General features: G+C 38.0%; 1 protein-coding gene across 2 annotated transcripts; it reads right to left on the reverse strand.

Annotated features, from left to right (window-relative positions):
• Positions 1-1,192: 1,192 nt before the first annotated feature.
• On the reverse strand, positions 1,193-24,819 carry draxina (dorsal inhibitory axon guidance protein a). Of its 2 annotated transcripts, none has more exons than XM_083535402.1 (7): positions 24,442-24,819; positions 13,833-14,232; positions 13,028-13,209; positions 4,886-5,003; positions 3,689-3,781; positions 3,498-3,587; positions 1,193-2,134 (listed from the first exon to the last, which is right to left on the reverse strand). In XM_083535402.1, exons 2-7 carry the CDS (start codon positions 14,212-14,214, stop codon positions 2,022-2,024), a joined length of 978 nt encoding a protein of 325 aa, XP_083391528.1. In that variant the 5' UTR covers positions 14,215-14,232; positions 24,442-24,819; the 3' UTR covers positions 1,193-2,021. The 2 variants fall into 2 exon arrangements, with proteins under 2 accessions (XP_083391528.1, XP_083391527.1); XM_083535401.1 differs by having other exon boundaries at positions 4,886-5,006; positions 24,442-24,709.
• Positions 24,820-24,994: the final 175 nt, after the last annotated feature.

Consider the following 24,994-nt stretch of genomic DNA (forward strand, 5'->3'; position numbering starts at 1 on the left):
TCGGAGTGAGATTTATGTGGATGCAGGCTGGAACAGAGAGAGAGAAAGAGAGAAAAGGAGTTTGATAGAGTCACAAAGAGAGTAAAGATGACCGTATTGTATACATGCAAGAGTGAAATGACACGACACAACGATGATTTTAAGACATACAAACAGACATACATTTTTGTATTAAATAATGAAGAATGACATTGAAAACACTTCTTGGGGCACAAGGGCTTGGTCACAGATCCCATCAAATTGTGAAGCAGTAGTTAGTAGATGGGAAAAATTTTCATTTTTTGCACCAACTCATCCAGGAAAATCCAAAAATTACAGTTTGTGAGATCGAGATGTTACTCTTGTTCACATGTTCCCCTACTCAGCGATATCCACGTGAGATCCACGTGTGGGATACGGAGTAAATGAGGCCTAAAGAGTCTATATTTAACTGTACGTCATGTGATCGTGAGCAAATTTATAACTGGTCAGTTTTTTTTTTTTTACATTTCAACAAAATACAGACTAAATACAAAAACATTTTACTCAAGGAAAACAATTTCTTTTTTTTGGACAATTTCAATCCAATTGTGAACGACTATGCTTCCTTTGTGACTTATCAAAGCCAGCTATCCACATCTTTCTCAATCAGCTGGTCTTGCTGGATCATGGGGCAGCATAACATACTCAGAGTAAAGCGATATCTGCCCTCTTCCACATACATGAGGTTACGGATGCCAGTGATTGGCTAGCATTAGTGTGATTGACATAAGAGACAACTTATGTCCCTCCCACCTCCCCATTAACAAAAAAACAATGGAGCAAACAATTTTTTGTTGCCCCACTCACAAAGATGTATGTTTCATTTCCTAATTTGTTTGAATTCATAGTCTGTTCTTTATCTGTTAATTACCAGTCACATTAACAATTCAGTCGTTCATCCCACTTACAAACAATAATCTAAAAAATGGGTGTAAAGAGTCTGGATTTTATTGGAAAACCACAAATAAACCTAATGGAAGACCTTGTTCTCGGAATGTGCATATGGGTTTCCTTATGGTTTCTCCAATTTGCTTCCACTTCCCAAACACATGCCGGTAGTTGAATGTCAGGGGTTATGCCAATTTGCCCATAGGTGTGAATGAGTGTGTGAATGTGTGTGAAAAAATGTGTGTGTTTCAACAATTCATCCCCAAAAAAGGAAAAACCAATGTGATATTAATTGCATTAGTTTAATCAGGACAGTGAAGTAACTGAAGAAAAAACCCCCACAAAATACATACTGTATTCCACAGACCAAATAAATTCCAGATGGTCACTTCAAGCTAGAAAAACAAATGCTGCATTGTAAATAAAGGCAGGAACGCAAAACAAATCACTGAACGAGGAAGAAAATGATGCATCTCCCCTTGCATACAGTATGTCGTCCTGCAATCAATTTTCACAAGCCAAGAAAATGTACTGAGCTCAATTTATGGCATGTTTCTCAATAAGACATTGTTAAAAAATTGCTTTATTCTGGCAATTATTTCCTGAAAAAAATGATGTAAAACATTTGCTATTTGTTAATTAGAATCAATGAAATAATTTTACTGGAATGTAATTAATTATTACTTTTTGAAAAGTTCATCCAAAAATCATTTTGTAATCTTATTATTATGTTGAGAAATAACACATAAATTGGCCTGGATCATCATTTTTTCAACAAAAAACTAAACAAAATAAGCAAACAAAAAAAACTGTACCACAGCACTGCAGTATAACAATTACAGCAGAATTTTTCAGTAAAAAAACAAACAAACAAACAAACAAAAAAAACGCTTCCTGTCCAGTCAAGCCACAAAATCAATATGTACAGTGTGAGTGACGTTGATACACAGTGCACGTTAACATACACACGATTTGGTCCGATCTTTTTTTTTTTTCCATCTCATTAAACGTTTCAATTCAGGTTTAGTCCATCTGAAGTCTTTAGAAGGAGGTACAGGGTTGTAGGACCATGATCGTTTTTTTTCGTTTTTCATCTCTCTGTGTCTTTCTCCTCAGATTGTGATGAAAGCTCCTTGGTCGCTGTTGGCCGATTCGGGTTCCACGCAGCGTCCGCGTCTACGTGTCACCATTCGCTTGCGGTGGAATTTGGCGTAGCACCGGAGACCTTCGTGCACAGAAAATATGTCAGGTCTCAGAGCTACAAAATTCAGACACTTTGTTTCTATATTACTAAATGAAACTCAAATGTTCTCCACAGCCAACTGGCAGGAAATGCTAGATTTATTGAATGGGATTTATGTAAATATTCTGAGCATAGATTCATTTAAACCAATCCTTCAGATTCATTGCTTCACCATATAAAATCTCATTTTCAGGTCTGTCATTGTGCCACATTGTTGCTGTTGCTTGAAATTGCGTCTCATTGTCATGCACGTGTTAGTGACATCCACACGTGTGCATTTCGAACCTGGCTTGACAATCTTTCAGGTATTTGGGTAGACATTTGTAGACATTTATTTTACATTTATGATCCTTTTTTTGTAAGTAGAGACCAATTTAGAGCCCAAGAATAATGATTTAATAAGTAATTTTTGTATCAACGGCAATAATTACACGCACCTTTTCAAATGAGAGTTCAGTGGACTTTTCTTTTCCCGACATTTTAGTCTCAACAAACAAACTTTGCCCGGAAAGAACAGTTTTCCATATAGAGAATGATCTAGGTAAGTCAGACATTTCAGCACTACATACACTTTATGGACAAAAGTTTGTGAACACTTGACCATAAGATCAGTATGTGGTTTTTTGAACATCTTATTCCACCATTTAATCCCCATTTGCAGTCCTCCTCTCTTCTGGGAAGATGTTCCACTAGATTTTGGATTGTGCTTTTGCCACATTCAGCCACAAGTGTGTTAAAAGTAAAATCAGGTACTGATGTAGGGGATGTGAGGAGGCCTAGGGTGCAGTCAAAGTTCCAGTTTATCTCAAAGTTCTTTCACTCCAGCCCATGTGAAGCATATCTTCATGAAGCTGACTTTAGGTTTGGGTCTCCTAGTTCAAGTAAATGGAAAATTCTATGCTATTACATCCTGAGAAATTTTTATTATTATCTGCCTTTAACTGTGTGTATGTTTAGAGACAGTGGTGTTGAGTGAAAGAAAGGAGATGGAGCTGGAGGTAGCAGAGCTGAAAATGTTGAGCGACGATGGACAGGATTAAAAATTAGTTTATTAGAGGAACAGCGCATGTAGGACGTTTTGAAGACAAGGTGAGCTAGACCCGATTGAGATGGTTTGGAGATGTGCAGAGGAGGGACATGGGGTATATCAGTAGGCGAATGCTGAGAATGGAACCACCAGGAAGGAGGAAAAGAGGAAGATCAAGGAGGAGGTTTATGGATGTGGTGAGGGAAGACATGCAGGTAGTTGGTTTAAAAGAGGCAGATGTAGAGGACAAAGTAGAATGAAGACGGATCATCGAAATCCTGTTTAAAGAGTTGTGAATGAGCCATTACTAGCACCCACCTTCTTCACACATGCAGTCATCGTAGCACTTGTTGTTCAGACCACGGTTATGTGGTTTGCACTCGTGATGTCTGAGGTCACAGCAGGACCCTGAAATGATTTACATAAGACTTTAAAAAAAATGCTTGGTGTGGTCAGGGGTCTGTTTCATTAATCTTATTGCTTATTGGCTGTTATGTTCATGAACCAACCAGGCAGGCAGTCGAGGTGATGATCACATGGTTCAACGTCATCCTCGCTTACGGTCACATTTCTGTTACTCATGTTCTTGCTGCGACGTTTGTCTTTGTGTAAAAAATAAATACAAAAATATATATATTTATATCCAAAATACTATGATTTATTATGGCTACAATGTTCCTATTATCAATTTTATAACGAGACTCTTTGCTTAATCAACTCAGTTCCGTGGGGTGTCCCCCCCGGTGTCCCCCCGCTGGCATGGGGCAGATGTCGCCCCTTGACCCCTAAATCCGCCACTGCCAAGCGCCAATCAAAACAAGTTAAAAACAGAGCGCACGCTGATTGGTGGCTTGCTTGCTTGCTATAAATATATATATATATATATATATATATATATATATATATATATATATATATATATATAAAATAAATACATATATAAAATAAATAAATAAAACACAAAATGGCACCATGTTCTTGATTCTGCCGGAGTTCACTTTCGGAAATCGATAACAACATTATGAAAGATGAACGCGTGTCTGCGTCCAACTTGCTGACGGTCAAATTGAACTATAATAATTAAAATATTTTTTATTGATTACTTCAAGCAATCTCAGCACCGGGAAAATTTGATTATTAAACAGCCCGTCAACCTATTTTTATATAATTAACTTTTAGCTAGTGCTTTTGTGGTGAATTCAGTATCGACCTGCTGAGGCTTTTCTCGCTTTTCTCGCTCACTCAGGCTCTTTTTTCCCTCGAGTGTCCGAAGATAAACTTAATCTTGCCATATATATATATATAGTGAAGTATAGTAAAAAAATGCTTATCGATTAGCTGTAAAAAATTGGCTTTTGTAGCAGTTAATTTTAATTAAATGAGGGCTTAGAATAAGTAAATTCCAAGAAACATTTTTTCATTCAAGCTTTAAAAATTAAGTCAAATAAAATAAGAAATCCTGTCAGAAGTTCCTGTTAGCTAGCTAGCTATTCTTCACAGTAAATATGACTTCAGATCTTCTTTATTCAAACTGTCCGTTTGATCATTTTAACTCCTTCAGTTCCTTTTAAATGATAAGCTTCATATTATTAAATAAATATCAGGGTCAATCATTATGTACAAACATAACAAAAAGCATCCCCTCAGACATAATTCACATTATCCAGTTGGCTAGTATTAGCAGTGAACATAAAACCACATTGTACCTTTTTTCTTGTTTGATGGCCAGCTGTCCTCAGGCCTCATGTCCTCGTAGTCTGTCCAGTCAAAAAGAGCCATGTCCAAAGTAGGCAATACTTCACCTTGAGCTTTTCCTCGACCTACCTTCTATGTGCAAACACACAGACACACAGACAGAGGTTACTTTATCATATACAGTACAGACCAAAAGTTTGGACACACCTTCTCATTCAAAGAGTTTTCTTTATTTTCATGACTATGAAAATTGTAGAGTCACACTGAAGGCATCAAGGGCTATTTGACCAAGAAGGAGAGTGATGGAGTGCTGCGCCAGATGACCTGGCCTCCACAGTCACCGGACCTGAACCCAATCGAGATGGTTTAGGGGGTGAGCTGGACCGCAGAGTGAAGGCAAAAGTGCCAACAAGTGCCAAGCATCTCTCGGGGAACTCCTTCAAGACTGTTGGAAGACCATTTCAGGTGACTACCTCTTGAAGCTCATCAAGAGAATGCCAAGAGTGTGCAAAGCAGTGATCAAAGCAAAAGGTGGCTACTTTGAAGAACCTGAAATATGACATTTTTCAGTTGTTTCACACTTTTTTGTTATGTATATAATTCCATATATAATTCCACGTGTTAATTCATAGTTTTGATGCCTTCAGTGTGACTCTACAATTTTCATAGTCTTGAAAATAAAGAAAACTCTTTGAATGAGAAGGTGTGTCCAAAATTTTGGTCTGTACTGTATATATACAGTGAGGAAAATAAGTATTTGAACACCCTACTATTTTGCAAGTTCTCCCACTTAGAAATCATGGAGGAGTTTGAAATTGTCATCGTAGGTGCATGTCCACTGTGAGAGACATAATCTAAAAAAAAAATCCAAAAATCACAATATATGATTTTTAAACTATTTATTTGTATGATGCAGCTGCAAATAAGTATTTGAACACCTGAGAAAGTCAATGTTAATATTTGGTACAGGAGCCTTTGTTTGCAATTACAGAGGTCAAACGTTTCCTGTAGTTTTTTACCAGGTTTACAAACACTGCAGGAGGGATTTTGGCCCACTCCTCCACACAGATCTTCTCTAGATCAGTCAGGTTTCTGGCCTGACACTGGGAAACACGGACTTTAAGCTCCCTCCAAAGATTCTCTATTGGGTTTAGGTCTGGAGACTGGCTAGGCCACGCCAGAACCTTGATATGCTTCTTACAGAGCCACTCCTTGGTTATCCTGGCTGTGTGCTTCAGGTCATTGTCATGTTGGAAGACCCAGCCTCGACCCATCTTCAATGCTCTAACTGAGGAAAGGAGGTTGTTCCCCAAAATCTCGCAATACATGGCCCCTGTCATTCTTTCCTTAATACAGTGCAGTCGCCCTGTCCCATGTGCAGAAATACACCCCCAAAGCATGATGCTACCACCCCCATGCTTCACAGTAGGGATGGTGTTCTTGGGATGGTACTCATCATTTTTCTTCCTTCAAACATGTTTAGTGGAATTATGACCCAAAAGTTATATTTTGGTCTCATCTGACCACATGACTTTCTCCCATGACTCCTCTGGATCATCCAAATGGTCATTGGCAAACTTAAGACGTGCCTGGACATGTGCTGGTTTAAGCAGGGGAACCTTCCGTACCATGCATGATTTCAAACCATGACGTTTTAGTGTATTACCAACAGTAACCTTGGAAACGGTGGTCCCAGCTCTTTTCAGGCCGTTGATCAGCTCCTCCTGTGTAGTTCTGGGCTGATTTCTCATCTTCCTTAGGATCATTGAGACCCCACGAGGTGAGATCTTGCATGGAGCCCCAGTCCGAGGGAGATTGACAGTCATGTTTAGCTTCTTCCATTTTTTAATGATTGCTTCAACAGTGGACCTTTTTTCACCAAGCTGCTTGGCAATTTCCCCGTAGCCCTTTCCAGCCTTGTGGAGGTGTACAATTTTGTCCCTAGTGTCTTTGGACAGCTCTTTGGTCTTGTCCATGTTAGTAGTTGGATTCTTACTGATTGTATGGGGTGGACAGGTGTCTTTATGCAGCTAACGACCTCAAACAGTTGAATCTAATTTAGGATAACAAATGTAGTGGAGGTGGACATTTTAAAGGCAGACTAACAGGTCTTTGAGGGTCAGAATTCTAGCTGATAGACAGGTGTTCAAATACTTATTTGCAGCTGTATCATACAAATAAATAGTTTAAAAATCATATATTGTGATTTCTGGATTTTTTTTTTTAGATTATGTCTCTCACAGTGGACATGCACCTACGATGACAATTTCAGACCCCTCCATGATTTCTAAGTGGGAGAACTTGCAAAATAGCAGGGTGTTCAAATACTTATTTTCCTCACTGTATATATTAGGGCTGTCAAAATTAATGCATTAATAATCCGTAATAAATATAGAAGAGGTGAAATTAAAAACTTCAGCGCAACACACATTTATTTCACAACGTAATTTCTTCACTCAAATATAAAAAATTTTAATAAACGTCACCGGAATGTTTTTTTTCATTACTAAACATCTGTTTTTCTGATGCACCAAATCTCAAATCAAGCACCAAAATCCACCATGATGCACACACCCAGCAATAAAAACCGTCCGTGTGGAAACATAGCAAAAGTTATCTTTGGTGTCTTGATGAATTAAGTAATTTAAAACAACAATTACTGTAAAACCTTTACAAGAACATTTTGTAATCCTGCTCTATGTTGAATATGGTTTCATGAACAGGTGAAAAACTTGAAAAGTATTCATTCGGTATGGAAGATCTTGAGTGGCCTGCTATAGAGCTTTGATCTCAACCCTACTGAACACCTTTGGATGAATTGAAACGCTGACTGCATTCCAGGCCTCCTCACCTCACCTTCCTGACTTTACTAACACCCTTGCGGCTGACTTTCTGACTTTCTTTTCGGCTTCTCCCGTTAGGGGTCGCCACAGCGGATCCTCCACACGTTTGATTTGGCACATGTTTTACGCTGGATGCCCTTCCTAACGCAACCCGCCCCAATTTATCCGGGCTTGGGACCGGCACTAAGAGTGGCTGGGGATGGTTCCCTGACCGGGAATCGAACCCGGGTCGCAGCGGTGAGAGCGCTGCATCTTAACCACTAGACCACCAGGGGACCTACTAACACCCTTGCGGCTGATTAACACAAATGTCCACAAGCACACTCCAAAATCTTGTGGAACATCTTCCCAGAAGAGTGGAGGGTTGAGCAAAGTGGGACTAAATGTGGAAAGCGATGCTCAAAAAGCACATACCATTCTTATGACTAGGTGTCTACAAACTTTTGGCAAATACATATTTATATCTACAGCTAAACTTACTTTATTTGACTGTATTACCTGACTCAGGGAATTTTAGATCAAATTGAAAGATATTCATAATCTTTACTGTACATTCATATTCATTTTATGAATGATATATAAGAAGCTTCTTCTTACGTTCCATTAAACATGGGTTTAAACATGCTTAATGAATGATTAAACATGAGTTGAATTTCTCACTTAATAACCTCTAGTAGAGATTTATCACTTGATTATAATCAGGACAATCGATTCTTTTAAAACGATGGTATTTCAGAGTGTTCAACAATCAATATATACATGCATAAAAGGTAAAGCATTTTAATAAGGATAAACAAATATATATGGATAATATATATATATATATCTCCAGGGTTAATTCTACTTCACACTAGACTGAATCACACCATCGTTCACTGTTTTCCTATAACAGCACATCGATAGTGAACATGAAGTTATGATAAACAGCGAAAGTCATATAGTTCATTTCCTTGCTCTATAACGGAGTGTTAATTGAGCATGTTCGGTTTTGTTCCTGAGAGGCGAAACTCTGATTTGTTTCCGAGTTGTGAAAATCAGGCTACTTTTCATGTGTCAGTGCGCTGCCACAGGCGTTCACAGCTCTCTCAGAACCAATCTGTGTATGTGCCATAAAAAGCTGTTGTTTAAAAAGCACAAAATCAAAGTGTTTTAAAATCTCAAAGCACTTTGTGAGGCACAGACCCGGGTGGTTTTAATGGCTTCCTGTTTTATAACGAGGGAGTTCTACTACAGAGACTGTTTATGGCTTTTCCTTTAATGTAGCTTTTTTTTTCCTACACATAAACACATACATTCACTCACACCTGTTTTTGTGACAGTATGTGGGTTTTGTGTGTGTGTGTGTGTGTGTGTGTGTGTGTGTGTGTGTGTGTGTGTGTGTGTGTGTGTGTGTGTGTGTATTTTGTGTGTGTGTTAAAAAAGTTATACATTTTGGTAGCTATTCAGTTTAGCTTATGCTAGAAGGCAAACTTTAGCTGTAATAATCCCATCACATTCACTCCCACTAGCTAACTGGCAAGTTTTAGCATTTTTCTCACAGAAATTCTGGCACGTTAACTAACCGGACAATTCAAACACTGAAGCTGGCACTAAATATAACAAATGAATGAATATAAATGCAAAACAAATCAAACAGACACAACAGATTTAACAAATCTAAAAGAAATCCTGTCAGGTTGAATAACATTAGCAATCTCACTGTTTTCAACAATAAACAATACAGAGATTTTGATCTCAAATCCTTTCTGTCAGGTAAACCAGTTAGTTTAGCTCTTTAACTAGGTTTAGCAGTGAAGATAATACATGTAGGATTGAAGAACGAGTTCGAAATCCTGTCAGAAATTTCATCGGATTAGTTCCTGTTACCCAGCTAGCTAGTCTTAGCTAATCTTAGCGATCTGACAAACAAAATCTTTCGCTTTCCTAATTGTAGATTACAAAATACACATTTAAAGATTTGCCCACATTTCTTTTAATACACAAAATTGCAGTCTAATTTGAACTATAATGAATGCGTTTTCTTAAAGATGAAAAAAAAAACAATGATCTGCTGTTGCGGCAGTATTGTCTGTTCAGGACATTTTCCAATGAAGCACTGTCTTGAAATAATAAATGTGATATATAAATAATTAACGCCTCTTGGATGCTGGTCGTGATTGCATAGCTGAAGGTCGATAACATCTTCATACTTCGCATTAACCTGTTTCGGAGGTGAGGCTAAACATGAGTTCGATTTCTCACTCAATAAGCTCTTGTAGAGATTTCTCGCTTATGATCAGGACAATTTATTATTCCGTATCGATCGCATTTCGTAATGTACAACTCCGTGCTTGGGGACTTTAAAACCACTAGACATGTTTAATTAATTACATGGAGCCGTGTTGCTCTGGGCTCTTAATCTGTATGGCAGCACAGATCGAAGCTAAATTAAGACTGCAAATTTGAGGCACTGAACCCATATCTATAGGAGCATATCAGTCCACCTCCCCAGGGGCTAGTTTACAACCATAAGTTCATGCCTGCTCGTACACAGCAGGTTAAACAGAAACCAGCAGGACTTAATGGTTCTTTAGATTTAATACAAGTCTTCTGAGTGTGTCTATTGAGCTGTGCACTAGGGTCTTTTCTTTTGCTCTGCACCCACATACAATCTTTTCCAGCGTATTCACTTTCCAAACCGATACATCATTCATAATGATGTTTCTGCTTTCTTAAAGACTTTTAAGTTCTTTCTTCTCACTAGAAAAACAATCAATTTAATAACAATGGCAGCATTGCTCAGTCAGGCTACACCTCACCAATTTCTGAAACAGAAAAACATTGCAGGAGAGATGAAAATACATTCTAGCATTCAGTTAGCGTCTTGGCTTTCTGAGAGGAACATTAGTCATATTAATAAATGTTTTTTTTCACAGTTCACAAAAAAACAAAAAACATAAACTGTTTTCTTTTCTTTTTTTTTTTAACTCCCACAAAGTTATAATCTTATTGCCAGCTAGCAAAAAGCTTTCTGGGACAATATTCAGTCATATTCCTACATATTTCTAAATTCCGTCGTCAAAAAAAATAGTTAGCAAGCTCTTTAATGTTAGCTAACCTGACAAAACTTATTTTCACATAGTTATCACAGTTGTTTTAAAAGCATAGCTAACTCGCTAACAGTTAACCAGACAGGATTTCTAAGAGAAGTTAATGATGTTAACAAATGTTTTTTTTTTTTTTAACTTACATTTCTTTGTTTAAACACAGCTTAAACTAGCCAGTTATCTAAAAACAACTGAATTTTTTATTAGATTATTTTATATTCATACATTTACTTAATCTTAACTATTAAAATTAACTAGCTTTCAAAACTATTAAAACTATTTTATAAAAATCGTCAGTTAGATAGCTAACACTAGTTTAGAATTTGGGTCAAATTTTGCAAACGCTTCTAAACTATCCAGCTAGTTAATATGGGCTAAGCTATAAGGATTTTAAAGGATTTTAAAGTGATTTTCATAACAAAAAATTTAAATAAAATGTAGAAATGATGTGTGGCCTTGCTTGTGAATTTCTTTGTAAATATAGCAAATAAAATAGCTAGCATAGCTAGACAACTAAAAGCAACAGAAAATTGACTAGCATGAATACATTTACATTTACAGTTGATTGATTATTTACCTACTACAGATATGGGCAATTGGTGGAACAGTATTTTTATCCGAATAAAAATAATTTTTCATGCATATGATTTAAAAAATTATGCTTCCAGGGAGGAGTAGGGTCCTGTCTGCCTAGCTTGTTAGCATAGCAGTTAACATGTCGACATAGTGATGAAGAAAAGTTAACTCTTGCGTTAAAAGTAAAATCTACAAAAAGTAGATTCAGACATCTGAAAAATTGCTTATCGCATGTTTGAAGGTGAAGATGAGTCCATTAGGACAAAAACACATGAAATGTGTTTATTACGTTTAAGCGGTTGTGTTAAGGAGTGTGTTTGTCATCCTTGACTCTAGTGTGCATATAAAATGGAAGCAAAACGTGCCATGGTAACCAAACATGAGCTTGATTTTGGATACACAAATGACAACAAGCTTAATTGCGGAAAGCGACAGGACGCACACGCTTGACAACAAGCCAGTGGAGGAGAAAAGAGAACAGATGGTTATAAGGAGGAGGAGGAGGAGGATGGAAGGACGAGCAAGCGAGCGACACCTCTCTCCCCGACACTGGTGTTGTTTGGCGCTCCCCTTCCCCCCGCCTCCATCCCAGCATACACTGAGCTCATTTGGACCACGTTATGAACAACGGGAAAGGTTCCCGCATGCAGTAATAAAGAAGCAAAGGTGCTGCGCCACAGCCAAATAAATCTACACCAGCAGGTCCCTCACACCTGCAGCGATTGAAACAACCAAATAATATTTACAATGCACTCAGGAAAAACTGTGCTGGGTTTTTTTTTGTGTGTGTTCTTTGCATAGTTTTGGAATTAATTTTTTTTTTAAACCATTCAATCTTTATTTTTGCAATAAAAATTTTCTGTGCAAAAGCATTTGTTTGTGAATTTCATTTTGAAATCAAATGGCAAAGAAAAAACTTTCACTCTGTGTGAATGTACTGCTTTCTATATTTGAGCCAAAGGAAAAATTCTGAATGTGGTACTGTGTTTCCTCTATAATGTATTAATAATTTGTTTTGTATTATCGTTGGTTTAAAACAGGGTTGTTTATTATGCTCCCGTTAGGGGTCGCCATAGCGGATCATCCGTCTCGATATCATTCTCACCACATCCATAAACCTCCTCCTTGGTCTTCCTCTTTTCCTCCTGCCTGGCGGCTCCATCCTCAGCATTCTTCTACTGATATACTCCATGTTCCTTCTCTGCACATGTCCAAACCATCCCTCACCATGGCTCCAAAACGTCCTACCTAATAAACTCATTTCTAATCCTGTCCATCCTCATCACTCCCAGTGAAAATCTCAGCATCTTCAACTCTGCCACTTCCAGCCTTTGTGTCATTGCATGTGTATTACAAATAGATCATACACATACATGACCAACCAAACTATTCTGGTCTCTTCTGGAACTTAATTTGGAAAAACACAGAAATAGCAAGAAATAGACAAACTTTTTTCTTCCAAAACACACTATTTCACTATTTTCCATCCTTTTCTTCTCAACAAAAAACACCACCATTCAAAAACACTCTTCATGCGGAAGGACGGCCCTCAGTAGCGTGCCAATGAACCGGCATAAATCGCTCGTAAAGCTCAACGTCCCATTGAAGTGAAAAAAACTTTTCAAGGGCAGTTTGGCCGAATTGATACCTGTGGTTTGGTGGAGGTTGGGGCTCGAGTTGATGGATGCTCAGGCATCGCCGTGGCTACCGGGATGCGAGAGGCGGGGCCTTCTGCTAGCGCAGCGGCTTCACGGTTGGACAAGCGAGAATAGGCTCCGTCTACGTCTCTCATCGGAGAGCCAAATCCTGTACTGGGGTCATGAAAGAAACCTAAAAGAAGAGACATAGAATTGTGTTTAGTCTATAAATGAATTGGGTTTTTCGTCTTTTTTAGAGACACGTCATGATGTTATTGGGTGAATTAAATGATTTAAAAATGTGGGTCAGGGAAACCTGAGACTGGGAATATATGCTTCTACAAGTGAGATATTTATTAAAGAAAGAAATGCATATGCGGTCTTTCACTGCAGCATTCAGTCTATTCAAATGCATTTCAAATGACCACAAAATTTAAGATTTTTTAAGAAGAAATTTATACATTTATATCATTTCATATAGTTAATCAATATCACATGAAAAGCTAAATATTTTCTCAAAAAAATCAGCTATTAAAATATAGTATACAATAAAATGTATATTATATTACATATTCATATATTACATATAAAATACTGCTTTTGCTTGAAATGCGACTCAAAAGATGATGCACAATATAAGTAAAAATCCATTTAAACTTACAGGAAAAGATGAATTTCTATCTATATAATGAGATCATTTTTTATAATTTTTATTTCTACCATTTGTTTGAGTTAGCAGTGGGTTATAACCCCCCCAACATTTCATTAGTAGCTATAAATCCCTTCATTAGTACACAAAACGAGTCTGTGACACACCTTTCCCATGTGATCTGTCCTTGCGTCCATGTTTTTTGCCCCCCTCTTGCCCATTTTTCCTCCCTTTGCGTTGGAACTCTCCTCCCTGATGCTGCTTGTGCCCTCTCGAATGCCTTATGCCTCTTTCCCTACCCCAGTCTCCTGGTCCCATTTCCAGTCGGACGGGACTCAGACCCTCCAGGCCCACTCCCTCGTCCTCAGGCTGCAAAGATTTTTGGGAAAACAGGCCTCGTGAACTCTGACTCCTCCAACGGCCTCCATTAAATGGTGCTGAATCGGGATCCGGGATATTTTTGATGCCAGGATTCTTGGCGCTTCGGGAGGGAAGGGTGAGGGCTGTGAGGAGAAGGGTGAAGGGTATGCACCAGCTGAAGGACTTCATTTTCACTCACAGCACCTCCTGTTGGTCAGAGACACATATGGGGCGTTAAGAAGAAAGTGGAATTGACACAATGTAATGGGGTTAATGGCTGGCATGGTCTATCTACTGAAAATGACACACTCTAAAATTACACAAATAAAATTTGACCATTTCATAATGTTTAAATTTAAGGATGGATGGTGGTTTAGACAAAATTTACCCAGACATGTGGCTATAATCATTGAGAAAATGTACAAAACAAGCGCTATTAATAATATGCTAAACAATGTAATAAGAATAAGATGTTCTCTAAGTTTGTCCCTAATGAGCAAGCCAGCTAGCTAGCTAACAAGCTAGCATACTGATGTTAAATTAACTGACCCAGCCAAGAACAAGAAGCAGATGAAGTCTAAAAATTTTTATTGTACCTGGCTACACTGATCACAGGAGCTAGCGAAGAAATTTACTGGCTAAGCATGGTGGTTAGCATAGTTATTGTACATGAATTAAAAGGATATTCCAATAATATAGTATTTGTTTTTTCCAATTTTTGGAATGGAGAGACTGAAATAAAGCCTTGCATAGAACTAAAGCATAGACTGTCTAGACTATATATTAGACATCTGACACTTTTCTGTTCTTATTCATTAAAATCTGCTCAGTCAGATCCACTATATCCATTACTTTTGTTCCCAGTGCGTTCCAAACATTTCCAAAAAATACCCAGCTATTATACTGTACTAGAGCCATTCGCTATAATGACTTGCTGTGAAGCAGCAATGGAAAAAATTCTATATGGACAGAAGTATTGGGACACCTGATTTTTCCAGCCATGGGTGGTTGCTTCCTAATCTGTTACCTCAAAGTGGGGGCAAACAATTGTATTGGATGTCTTTGGAGATGGTAGCATAACATTTTCCCTTCACTTTATCTTAGAGCTCCAAACCTGTTCCAGCATGACAATGCCACTATGCACAAAGCCAACTCCATTAAGATATGTTTTACATGAGCTAGAGTGGAAGATCTCCTGCTATATAGTTCTGACCTCAACCCTACTGAACACCTTTGGGATGAATGTGAACGCTGACTGCACCCCAGATCTCTTCATCTCACCTACCTCATTACCTGACTTTACTAACACCCTTGTGGCTAAATTGTTCCAAATCACCACAACCATACTCAAAAATCGAGAGGAACATCTTGCCAGAAGAGTGGGGGTTAAATTTTATAAATGTTATGGTCGGGTTATGATCTATTCATGGAGCGATGCCGTTCTCACTCCATTATTCGATTTTAATTGGTATTGCAATGCCGTCTTTCAGATTCCCCCCTGGAATGCATGTGCGAGCAATGTTATTGAAGGGAAATTTAAGATGTAATGGACAGAAATATAAATCCACAGCTTTGAACAAATTCCAAATTCAGCCTAGGGACCGTGTATTCGTCTATAAATTCTTTCTCTAAAAGAACAAAAATCCATCATTTTATCAGATTGCTGGTTTGGCCACACTGTTGTAAGGGGGCGGCCGGGCCACATACAGGAAATCAATAGCAGTGGTGTATTGAGTTGCTGCTGGGCTGCAACTCGATAGATAGTCTAGCCTTTTCTTCATTGCGCAAACACACACACACACACACACACACACACACACACACACACACACACACACACACACACACACACACACACACACACACTCTCATCTACCTTGTGTGGAAGATTGTGTATAGGGGACAGGTACCCAGGGCAATCTTTCGAGGGCTATTTAAGAACTCATTGGTACTCAGCAAAGAGCAGGAAATTGCATATGAGAAAGCGAGAATGAATGGTGCCAGGGGAAATTTTTGCAATGCAGATGCCCGAGTTTCTTTTTGGGAATACAAGCCGAATGTTCATGTTTGTCTTGTAGCAACTGTGCACTTTTCGACAACCGCAGAGCACAAAGGGAACGCCCACAATATTCTGCTCAAATGGCAAAATCAATAGGACAAAGAGTTATAACTAGAAACAATTGTAACATTATATATATATATATATATATATATATATATATATATATATATATATATATATATATATATATATATATATATATATATATATATATATAAATTACAAAATTATTGAGTTTAAAATATTTGTATTTTTTCTGATATTCCTGTACAAACTCAAGAAACTGCTCAAGTAAAATGTTGAGTACCTAAAAGTACATAAATATCTGAGTACCTTTTTTTATGTAGACATTTTAGACTTTTACTTTGCGTGGAATTCATTTACACACTTTCACTCTATCCTGGTCAGGGTCTTTTGGTCAATCCTGAAGCCAAAACAATGAGAAACAATAGGGGTGGGTCTGGAATAAACCCTGGATGGGGCTCCAGTCCATCACCTACATTTATTAACCACTCATCCACACCAGTGGGAATTAGAAGTCCCAATACTGTCTCCTATTTTATTTTTTTATTTTTTGTGTTTGGAGGAAACCAGAGAACCTGAAGGAAATTATACAGGCTAAATGAGTGTGTAAATGATGCCCAGTGATGAGCTCCAGTCCCAACCATGGGTGTAGGAAGTGGTAGCTCAATGGTTAAGGCATTGGATTCTCAAATACTCAGTTATATACATGAGATAACTGTAAATTGTTTTGGATAAGGGTGTAAATGTGCTGTATAATTGACAAAATATTCCATAATTAAAACAGGACATATCTTTGTAGTGATACATGTAAAAAATAAAAATAAAAAGTAATATATGTTTTTATGTAATTATGTATTAATGTATTTATGTAATATATAGTATAATTATGTAATATTTTGTAAATATTTATGTAATTATATAATATTTGGAAAATCATTATGTAAATATTAGGGCTGTCAATCGATTTAAATATATTTAATCACGAAAATCACATGATTGTCATGAGTTTATTTTTTTATTACAAATTTTAATCTGTTCCAAATGTACCTTAAATTAATACTTTAAGTTTTTATTACTAATCAATGTGCATGGACAAATATAGATGCTTTATGCAAATGTTTATTATTAGTAAAACCAAACTCAACATAGAGCACAAAGACAAATTATACTTGTAAATGTTTTAAAGTAATAACACTGTTTTAAATGACAGAAGTCATCAGGGCATTAAATAGAATTTTTGCTATGTTTCCACACGGACGGTTTTTATTGCCGGATGTGTGCATCATGGTGGATTGTGGTGCTTGATTTGAGACTTCAGTAAAACATAAGTAAAACAAAACAAAACAAAAGTTATGATACATTATTTTTATATATATCTGAGTGAAAAAAGGATGTTGTGAATAAATGGGTGGTTTTAATTTCACCTCTTTTCTATTTATTGATTTATATAAATTAAATCAGTGCCGTTAAAATTCATTTGCGCTAGTGACACGGCAATTTTGACAGCCTTATTAATTAAGTGAATTTTTTTAAATATTTATGTAATTATATAATATATTTATGTAATTATATAATATTTAGTAAATCCTTATGCAATTATTATATTTTCCGGACTATAAGCCGCTACTTTTTTCCCACATTTTGAACCCCGCGGCTTAAACAACAAAGCGGCTAATTTAATAATTTTTCCTGGGTTTTTCCCGGTTTCACAAACTTCAAGCCAAAAAACTGAACCCCATAACATTAGACCAATGAAATTTCCGAACGGAAACGAAAAAACGCACCTCACCTGTGTTCTGAGCTGCACGGCATCGGGAGAAAAACTTTCACCGGGTGATTTTTAAACGCACGACGATGCCAAAAGATAAACTCCCGAGAGAAATAGTTGTGAAAGGAGGGAGGAAGACAGTGAACAATGACTTTCTTGCTAGGCTACTGTTTAGAATCAAGCCGTTGTAGCGCGTTGAGTCTGGGTGAATGGAGAGCTCGCTAACTCCAGTTACAACAGAAATCATATAAGCACAGACAGGTTTCCAAAACTCGTGCTTTTTTATTTTTCTTTGCAACAGTGTTAAGGGTTAGTCAAAGAAACTTAGAAATGAGCATCAGAAAATAATAAGGACATATTCCTCAGTCTTACACACACGCAGTAATACCGGGAGAATGCAGTGGTGGGCTATTCCCAAAATACCGCTCTGCTCTTAAAGGAAGCACAACATATTTGACCCGTTACACCGTGTGTAATGTGTCTTTTGTTAAAGACTGTGTAAAGTACATTAGTGTAGACAGTAGACAGCAATAGTGCGGCTTATAGACAGGTGCGGCTTATTTATGTAAAAACTGAAAATATTTGTAAAATTCAGTGCGGCTTATATATATGCGCTTTTTTTTTTTTTTTTTTGCAAAAGTTACATGCTTGTAGATTATGTTTTGGACCCGAGTATACATTCTGAAAGTTTCATTCATAATTTAGCACCGTTAGCTGTACCTCGAGTTATGAAAAATGAACGGAGCAGGTCTGATGTACGGTGCTGAGATCAGGCATATTGTTATCATTCATGTCAACAGTAAAGGCTCCTAAAGCATACTAAAAGTGTATATGTGTGTGTGTGTGTGTGTGTGTGTGTGTGTGTGTGTGTGTGTGTTATTTTGGATTGTAGCACATAAGGAATAAAATCTTATCTATTCTTTACTGACGCACTTCGACCAGACTGAAGCTCAGCAAGCAGCAGCAAATTGCATGCGTTATTCAACAAAGCAGGATCACGATAAGTAGTTTGGATGTAATATTAATAAAAACGGAAAAAAAAAAGAACCACAAATTTAATTTATTCATCAAAATATGACCTATATAATATGTATATATAGTGTACATATGTGTTAGGATACAATGGTGTATTGCATCAGTTTGTAGACGGAAGAATCATATGACAAGAAAGAGCATTAGGGATGTAAAGCGCATGAACTCTTTGATATCTCCAATGCACGAGGATCAAGAAATGAGCTGGGGAGCTTCAACACATGCTGAGAACATCACACAATATGGTGGCTTAGCATCTGCTGCAGTCCATTGTGCCTTGCATTAAAAAGAACCTGACACGAAAGAATCAAGACACAATAGGGATGAACTCAGGATGTACTTTAAAAAAAAAAAACGAGAATTCGTTCACATATGAAAGTTTGTCAGTCTAAAGCAGATTTCTAAAGAGACCATTATCTATTTACGAAGCAATAAAGAACCCTTGCAAGAATCCTTCCTTGAGGGCTCGTTTTGGATTGTTGAGCAAGTTGACAGCATGTTGCTCCAGATAAAGCTACAGACGTTCAGCAGACCAAATTTCTTCGGATAACTGCTGCAGAAATGGGAACGCCACAAACCTGACATGGCAATTACTCTCTGTTCTGAACAACGCGATTACCGCTGTTCTGTTCATCTTGTATTTTCTGAAGAGGTCTTTTCAGATATATAGATCTCTTATCGGCCACTCGTCTTCACCTGATACGAAGTCACAGGTCACCATCGTACAGTTCTCTTCCTTCCTTCCTGTACATTTTGCATTATCTCTGAATAATGATAACTATATATAAAATAGGTCCCCTGGTGGTCTAGTGGTTAGGATGCGGCGCTCTCACCGTTGCAGCCCGGGTTCGATCCCCGGTCAGGGAACCGACCCCAGCCACTCTTAGTGCCGGTCCCAAGCCCGGATAAATGGGGAGGGTTGCGTTAGGAAGGGCATCCAGCGTAAAAACATGTGCCAAATCAAACATGCGGATGATCCGCTGTGGCCCCCCCTAATGGGAGAAGCCGAAAGAAAGTTTATATATAATTGTAAATTGTAAAATGATTAAAGTATTGTAAAAAAACAAACAAAAAAAACACTGTATATAACCTCTGTATAATACATGCACATATTACATAGTATATATTTTTTTAACTCCTCATTACATCTGCACTATTTTTATCTATATGTATCTTTATATCTTTATATCCTCACTGTACATTCTGCCCAACATTTCACATTCATATATATATATATATATATATATAGTAGACTGTTTATTCAGCTTGCACATTTCTTAAATGCCATAATTTATCACCTTATCACCTTCTATCTATCTATCTATCTATCTATCTATCTATCTATCTATCTATCTATCTATCTATCTATCTATCTATCTATCTATCTATCTATATGTCAGTATACTATCTGTATATTCACTGTGTATTATCTTGAAATAAATGTGTGTGTATATATATATATATATATATATATATATATATATATATATATATATATATATATATATATATATATATAAATTCTATTTTATGTATACTGTACTGTATTAACATTTTACTTTATTTTATAATTAATAATGATATTTTTATTAATAGATTTCATTATTTCAACATAAAGCTCCATAAAAACAAAATTTTTTTGGTCTATCTTGATCTCCTTGAGACACCGGGAAAATCAGCCAAACTAATCAGATATGTGGCAAATGCAATTCCGCAATAAATCGGGGGCTCCAGATTTGAACCGCGGTAAAAGCGGGTTATTACTGTATATAAAATAATAACAGTAATCATGTAAGTCTATACAGTGCCTTACATACAATACTGAACTTGTATTTTCGTAGCTTGTAGTGGGAACCTTTGGTTGAATTGTTCTACATAAGACCTTTAAATTCTCTCCAGAGGAAAATTCTGACATTATGTGTGTAGCAGTGTGGTGCATTTGGTGTAAAGTGAGATCATTAATCGCTCTCCAGTGGAGATGATGTTATGTCTTGGAAGGAAGTTTGGATGTGTTATTAAAAGCACAAAATCCAACGATTCCTGAAGACTATTTGGACTTTTCCGTGCTATAAGAGACATTGTTTCTCCCGAATCTCACAGCTCAGATGCACGAGTGGAGCCTATTTCTTTTTCCCGGTATGATAGTACTAGAACCCATCACCCCCTGGATTTTTTAAACTCTCAATGAAGAGCAAATTGGACTGGTGAGTCTCCTTCTCGGAGAGATAAAGTGGCAACATGCTTCGGCAGAGGGCCAATTTCACAGTCAACAGATCGGCTGAACCGAGTGGACAAGCGTGACAAATGCACCGAGGGACCACCACAATGGCAGGAAACAAAAAGCTAAGACAAAAAAAAAAGCACTGATAGAGTTAGGAAAGATGTGATTTGTATCAGGTTTGTCAGTGGAACCTTCACATAATAGCATAAGAGCACTATGGCCCTGATAATGGACCTGAATGCGTTTATTTAAACGCCATTTCGTTACGAGACGTGTGCAATCCAGATTCTTTTCTTATAAAGGTTTATGGATTATAATGTCACAGATAAACTGGTCAACAAACTTTTTATGCTGTAATACTTTCTTTGAATATGTAACTATTTTCTCGAGTTTATTCAGGGGTTAATTATCGGAGCTTTCCATGATTTAAAACCTTTAATGTTCAATACAAAACGAAGCTTTGAATGGTTCCTCTCTAGAAATCTAGAACCATGAATGAGCAAAAAGACCAGAAAGATACTGAAAGACTTTGCTGATTATATTAATTTAATATTAGTATTTTAATTCCTTGATATTAACTTCTAAAAGGTTCTATGGTTCCTATAGGGTTCTGCCTTTATGTTCTTCCTGGTTAAAAAATAAATCACTTCCTCAGACCACATCTTAAACCTTAAACCTCTAAAGTTCTTGAAGCCCTCAAATGAAATGCAATGTAGTGCGGTTTTTTATATGTAGTTTGAGGTCAATGGTTTTTTTTTTCAATGGAACAAACCAATAAAGCACTCTGTAGGGTAGTACAGATGCCGGCGGTTCTTTGGTTAAAGTTATGGACTTAAAATTGGGAGGTCATGAGTTCAAATCCCAGCACTGGCTCAATCGCTCAGTTATATAAACGAGTTTATGAGATAATTGTCCCTCTGGATAAGGGTCGTCTGCCAAATGCCATAAATGTAAGTGTAGAACGATAAAGTGGAATCCGGCTTAAAATTGAGACGCTTTTTAAAACGCGTATTGACGCCTCGCATTAAATCGATTCGATTCGGCAAAACGTTCCGTTTAGCCTGAGATTGGACCACGGCAGCGGGTTTTCAGACCGATGAGAAAATAGAGCTGTCGCGTCTCCACTGAGAATAATCGCGAGTTTCACACCACTTGCTTCAACTTTTGCCAGCTCCGAACGTGTCGAAAGACTCAAAGCCAACAGGGGAACAGCTTAGGTGTCAAAATTGCCATAAGGAGCCCATCTGCTGCCAAGACGAGCAGGAAGAGAGACGCGACGAGGAGTGAGAAAAAACACAGCAAGAGGCGGGATATTTGTTACAACAGATGTAAAGCGAGAATTTTGTATTTTCATAGTTTCTAATGATGAACCCTACCTGGGTGCACCACCAATCCCCTGACCTCAAGACCACTAAAAGACTGTTATAGCTCATTAAACTATGGTTCATTTGAATACCAGTACACATCACACCACTTCTCGCTTCAACCAATGGAGCTTTTTCTATGGATGTTGAACTGTCCACACTGGAGGAGGTGTCACAGATCGTGAAGAACAACCCAGAATGATTGACGTGCCACGAGGGAGAAATTACATCTTACAGACTATTGAGATGTCAAATCAGGGTCAGGTCAGCAATTAATTAAAGATTTTTAATTAACGAAACACGTCACAGCTCCAAGAACCAAAAGATTGAACCTGAGCTTGGTGTCGAGTTGCTTCATTCTTTCATGGGTTTGTTTGGGGTTCTTCAGTTTCTTCCAACTTCCCCAAAACAATGTGAAGGACCAGAGATGCTACATTTCCTGTTGTGTGTGTGTGTGTGTGTGTGTGTGTGTGTGTGTGTGTGTGTGTGTGTGTGTGTGTGTGTGTGTGTGTGTATCCAGGTTTCATTGCAGCCAGTGAGATCTGAGACAGGATCTGGAGCCACTGTGGCCGGCTGATGATCCAGTGTTTATTAAATATGAAGGAAGGTTGAAGTTGTCAATAAATTTTTTTTTAAAAAAGCAAAAAAACCCCCAAACCTTTATATTTAGACTGCTTCTAGAAAAAATTGACAGGTTTCATATAAATCGGCAAAATCGACCATTTCATGGCCTTCTCCGATTTTTTGACATTTCATTATGTCTTTTATAAAAATGACTGATGTTGAAGAAATTGAACACTGATGCATCCTTGAATAATCTGAAGAAGAAGCTGAAAGCTGAACAATAATACTATGTAGGGCGGAGTGTATGAAATACTGGTACTATGGACAAGAGAAGGATTCTGGCTGAAAGGTTGTGGGTTCGAATCCCAGCACAATTATCTCGCCACACTCTGGGATCTCTGTGAACTCTTTGAAATTTTCCATCCTAAGTTTTAGGGAAGTCTGATGATATGAGCAGGAACGATGGCTCTCATTGGTGAGTCTCATTAAATATGGCTGCGCTCTAAAATTTTTGTAAATAAAGCAAAAACCTTCACGGAAAAAAAAACAAACACCTCCTTTTCGTCACATGAAGCCTCACAGGAAGTCTGCAGCCCATCCCAGGAGACTCGGGGCACAATTCCGATGACACCCCGGAATTGTGTTCACAACCCATAACAGGGCAACCACACAAACACACCTATTTACACTCACTACAGATCATCTAGAAATCAGTAGCCTACAATACATGGAATCAGACTAAAGGAAAGAGAAAAAGGGTGTGTGTGTGTGTGTGGGGGGGGGGGGTGTTGGGGGTCTACTAGAGTACTAGAGGAAACCTCACAAAGCATAGGGAGAACATGCAACTCCATGCACAAGGGAAGGAGGTGGGATTCGGACCCATTCTGCCCTGTTTTTTTTTATTATTAGTAGTAGTAGTAGTAGTAGTATAAAAGAGAAAAGAGAGAATTCTTTGAGACTAAAACTACACCAAATATATGGATTCTTACTGTCATCTAGTATGTGAAAAATAAATATTAATAGATAAATCAATGAAAAAAATAATCTAATTAGAAAATGCATTCTTGGTAGTCATTTTTACGCATTTAGTATAAAATCAAATTACAATAAAATCATGAATATTTAATTTTAAATAATAATAATTTTAAAAGCTGAACTTTTTTTCTTCTCACTGCATGAAAACGGAAATTTGTCAACAATGAACAGAAGTTCAGACCTTCATCCCGACCAGCACCGAGCAGACAAAAGGGACGCGCAGACGGTGCGCACCAAAGGCACCAGGAGTGACCCTGCACGCGCGAGTGCGAGCGCGTCCAGTTCAAACCCCGACCTCTCCGTCAAACAAAAGCGCAAAAGACTGGATTGTAAAAATGCATCTCACCCGCGTTCCGGTAACGGAGATGAGGGAAGAGTCCCCGGAGTCGCGGCTCATGCAGATTGGAAGGAGGATGGAGAAGAAGAAAAAAGAGGGAGAAGAGTCGGAGGGAGAAACGGAGTCCGGAGCGCGCGCGCGAGCACAGACTCGCAGCTGCAAGCGCAAAGAGACCGAGCTGGACGCGCGTGCACTGGTGCAAGGAGGAAGGGGAGGGCGAAAGTGTGCGCGTGTGCGTGCGTGCGTGCGTGCGTGCTATACGCGCGCGCGCGTGTGCGTGTATTGTGGGGTGCGCGCGAGCGATGTCAAGAGCGTTCGAGTAAAAGTATTGGCACCTCTTCATGCCATTTGTCGAAATTCTTGAACTTCCGACACACACACACACACACACACACACACACACACACACACACGGTGGGGTGAGATGGTGAGATCCAAGGTGGTGAATTCTTGAACTTCCAACACACACACACACACACACACACACACACACACTAAAGATCCTATCATCATCATCAGAGCAACATGTTCAGGGGGAAAAAAAGAAGCACCAAAGAAGCAG

This window comes from Silurus aristotelis, assembly GCF_946808225.1.
Source record: "Silurus aristotelis genome assembly, chromosome: 29".
In the NCBI taxonomy this organism is placed as follows: Eukaryota; Metazoa; Chordata; class Actinopteri; order Siluriformes; family Siluridae; genus Silurus; species Silurus aristotelis.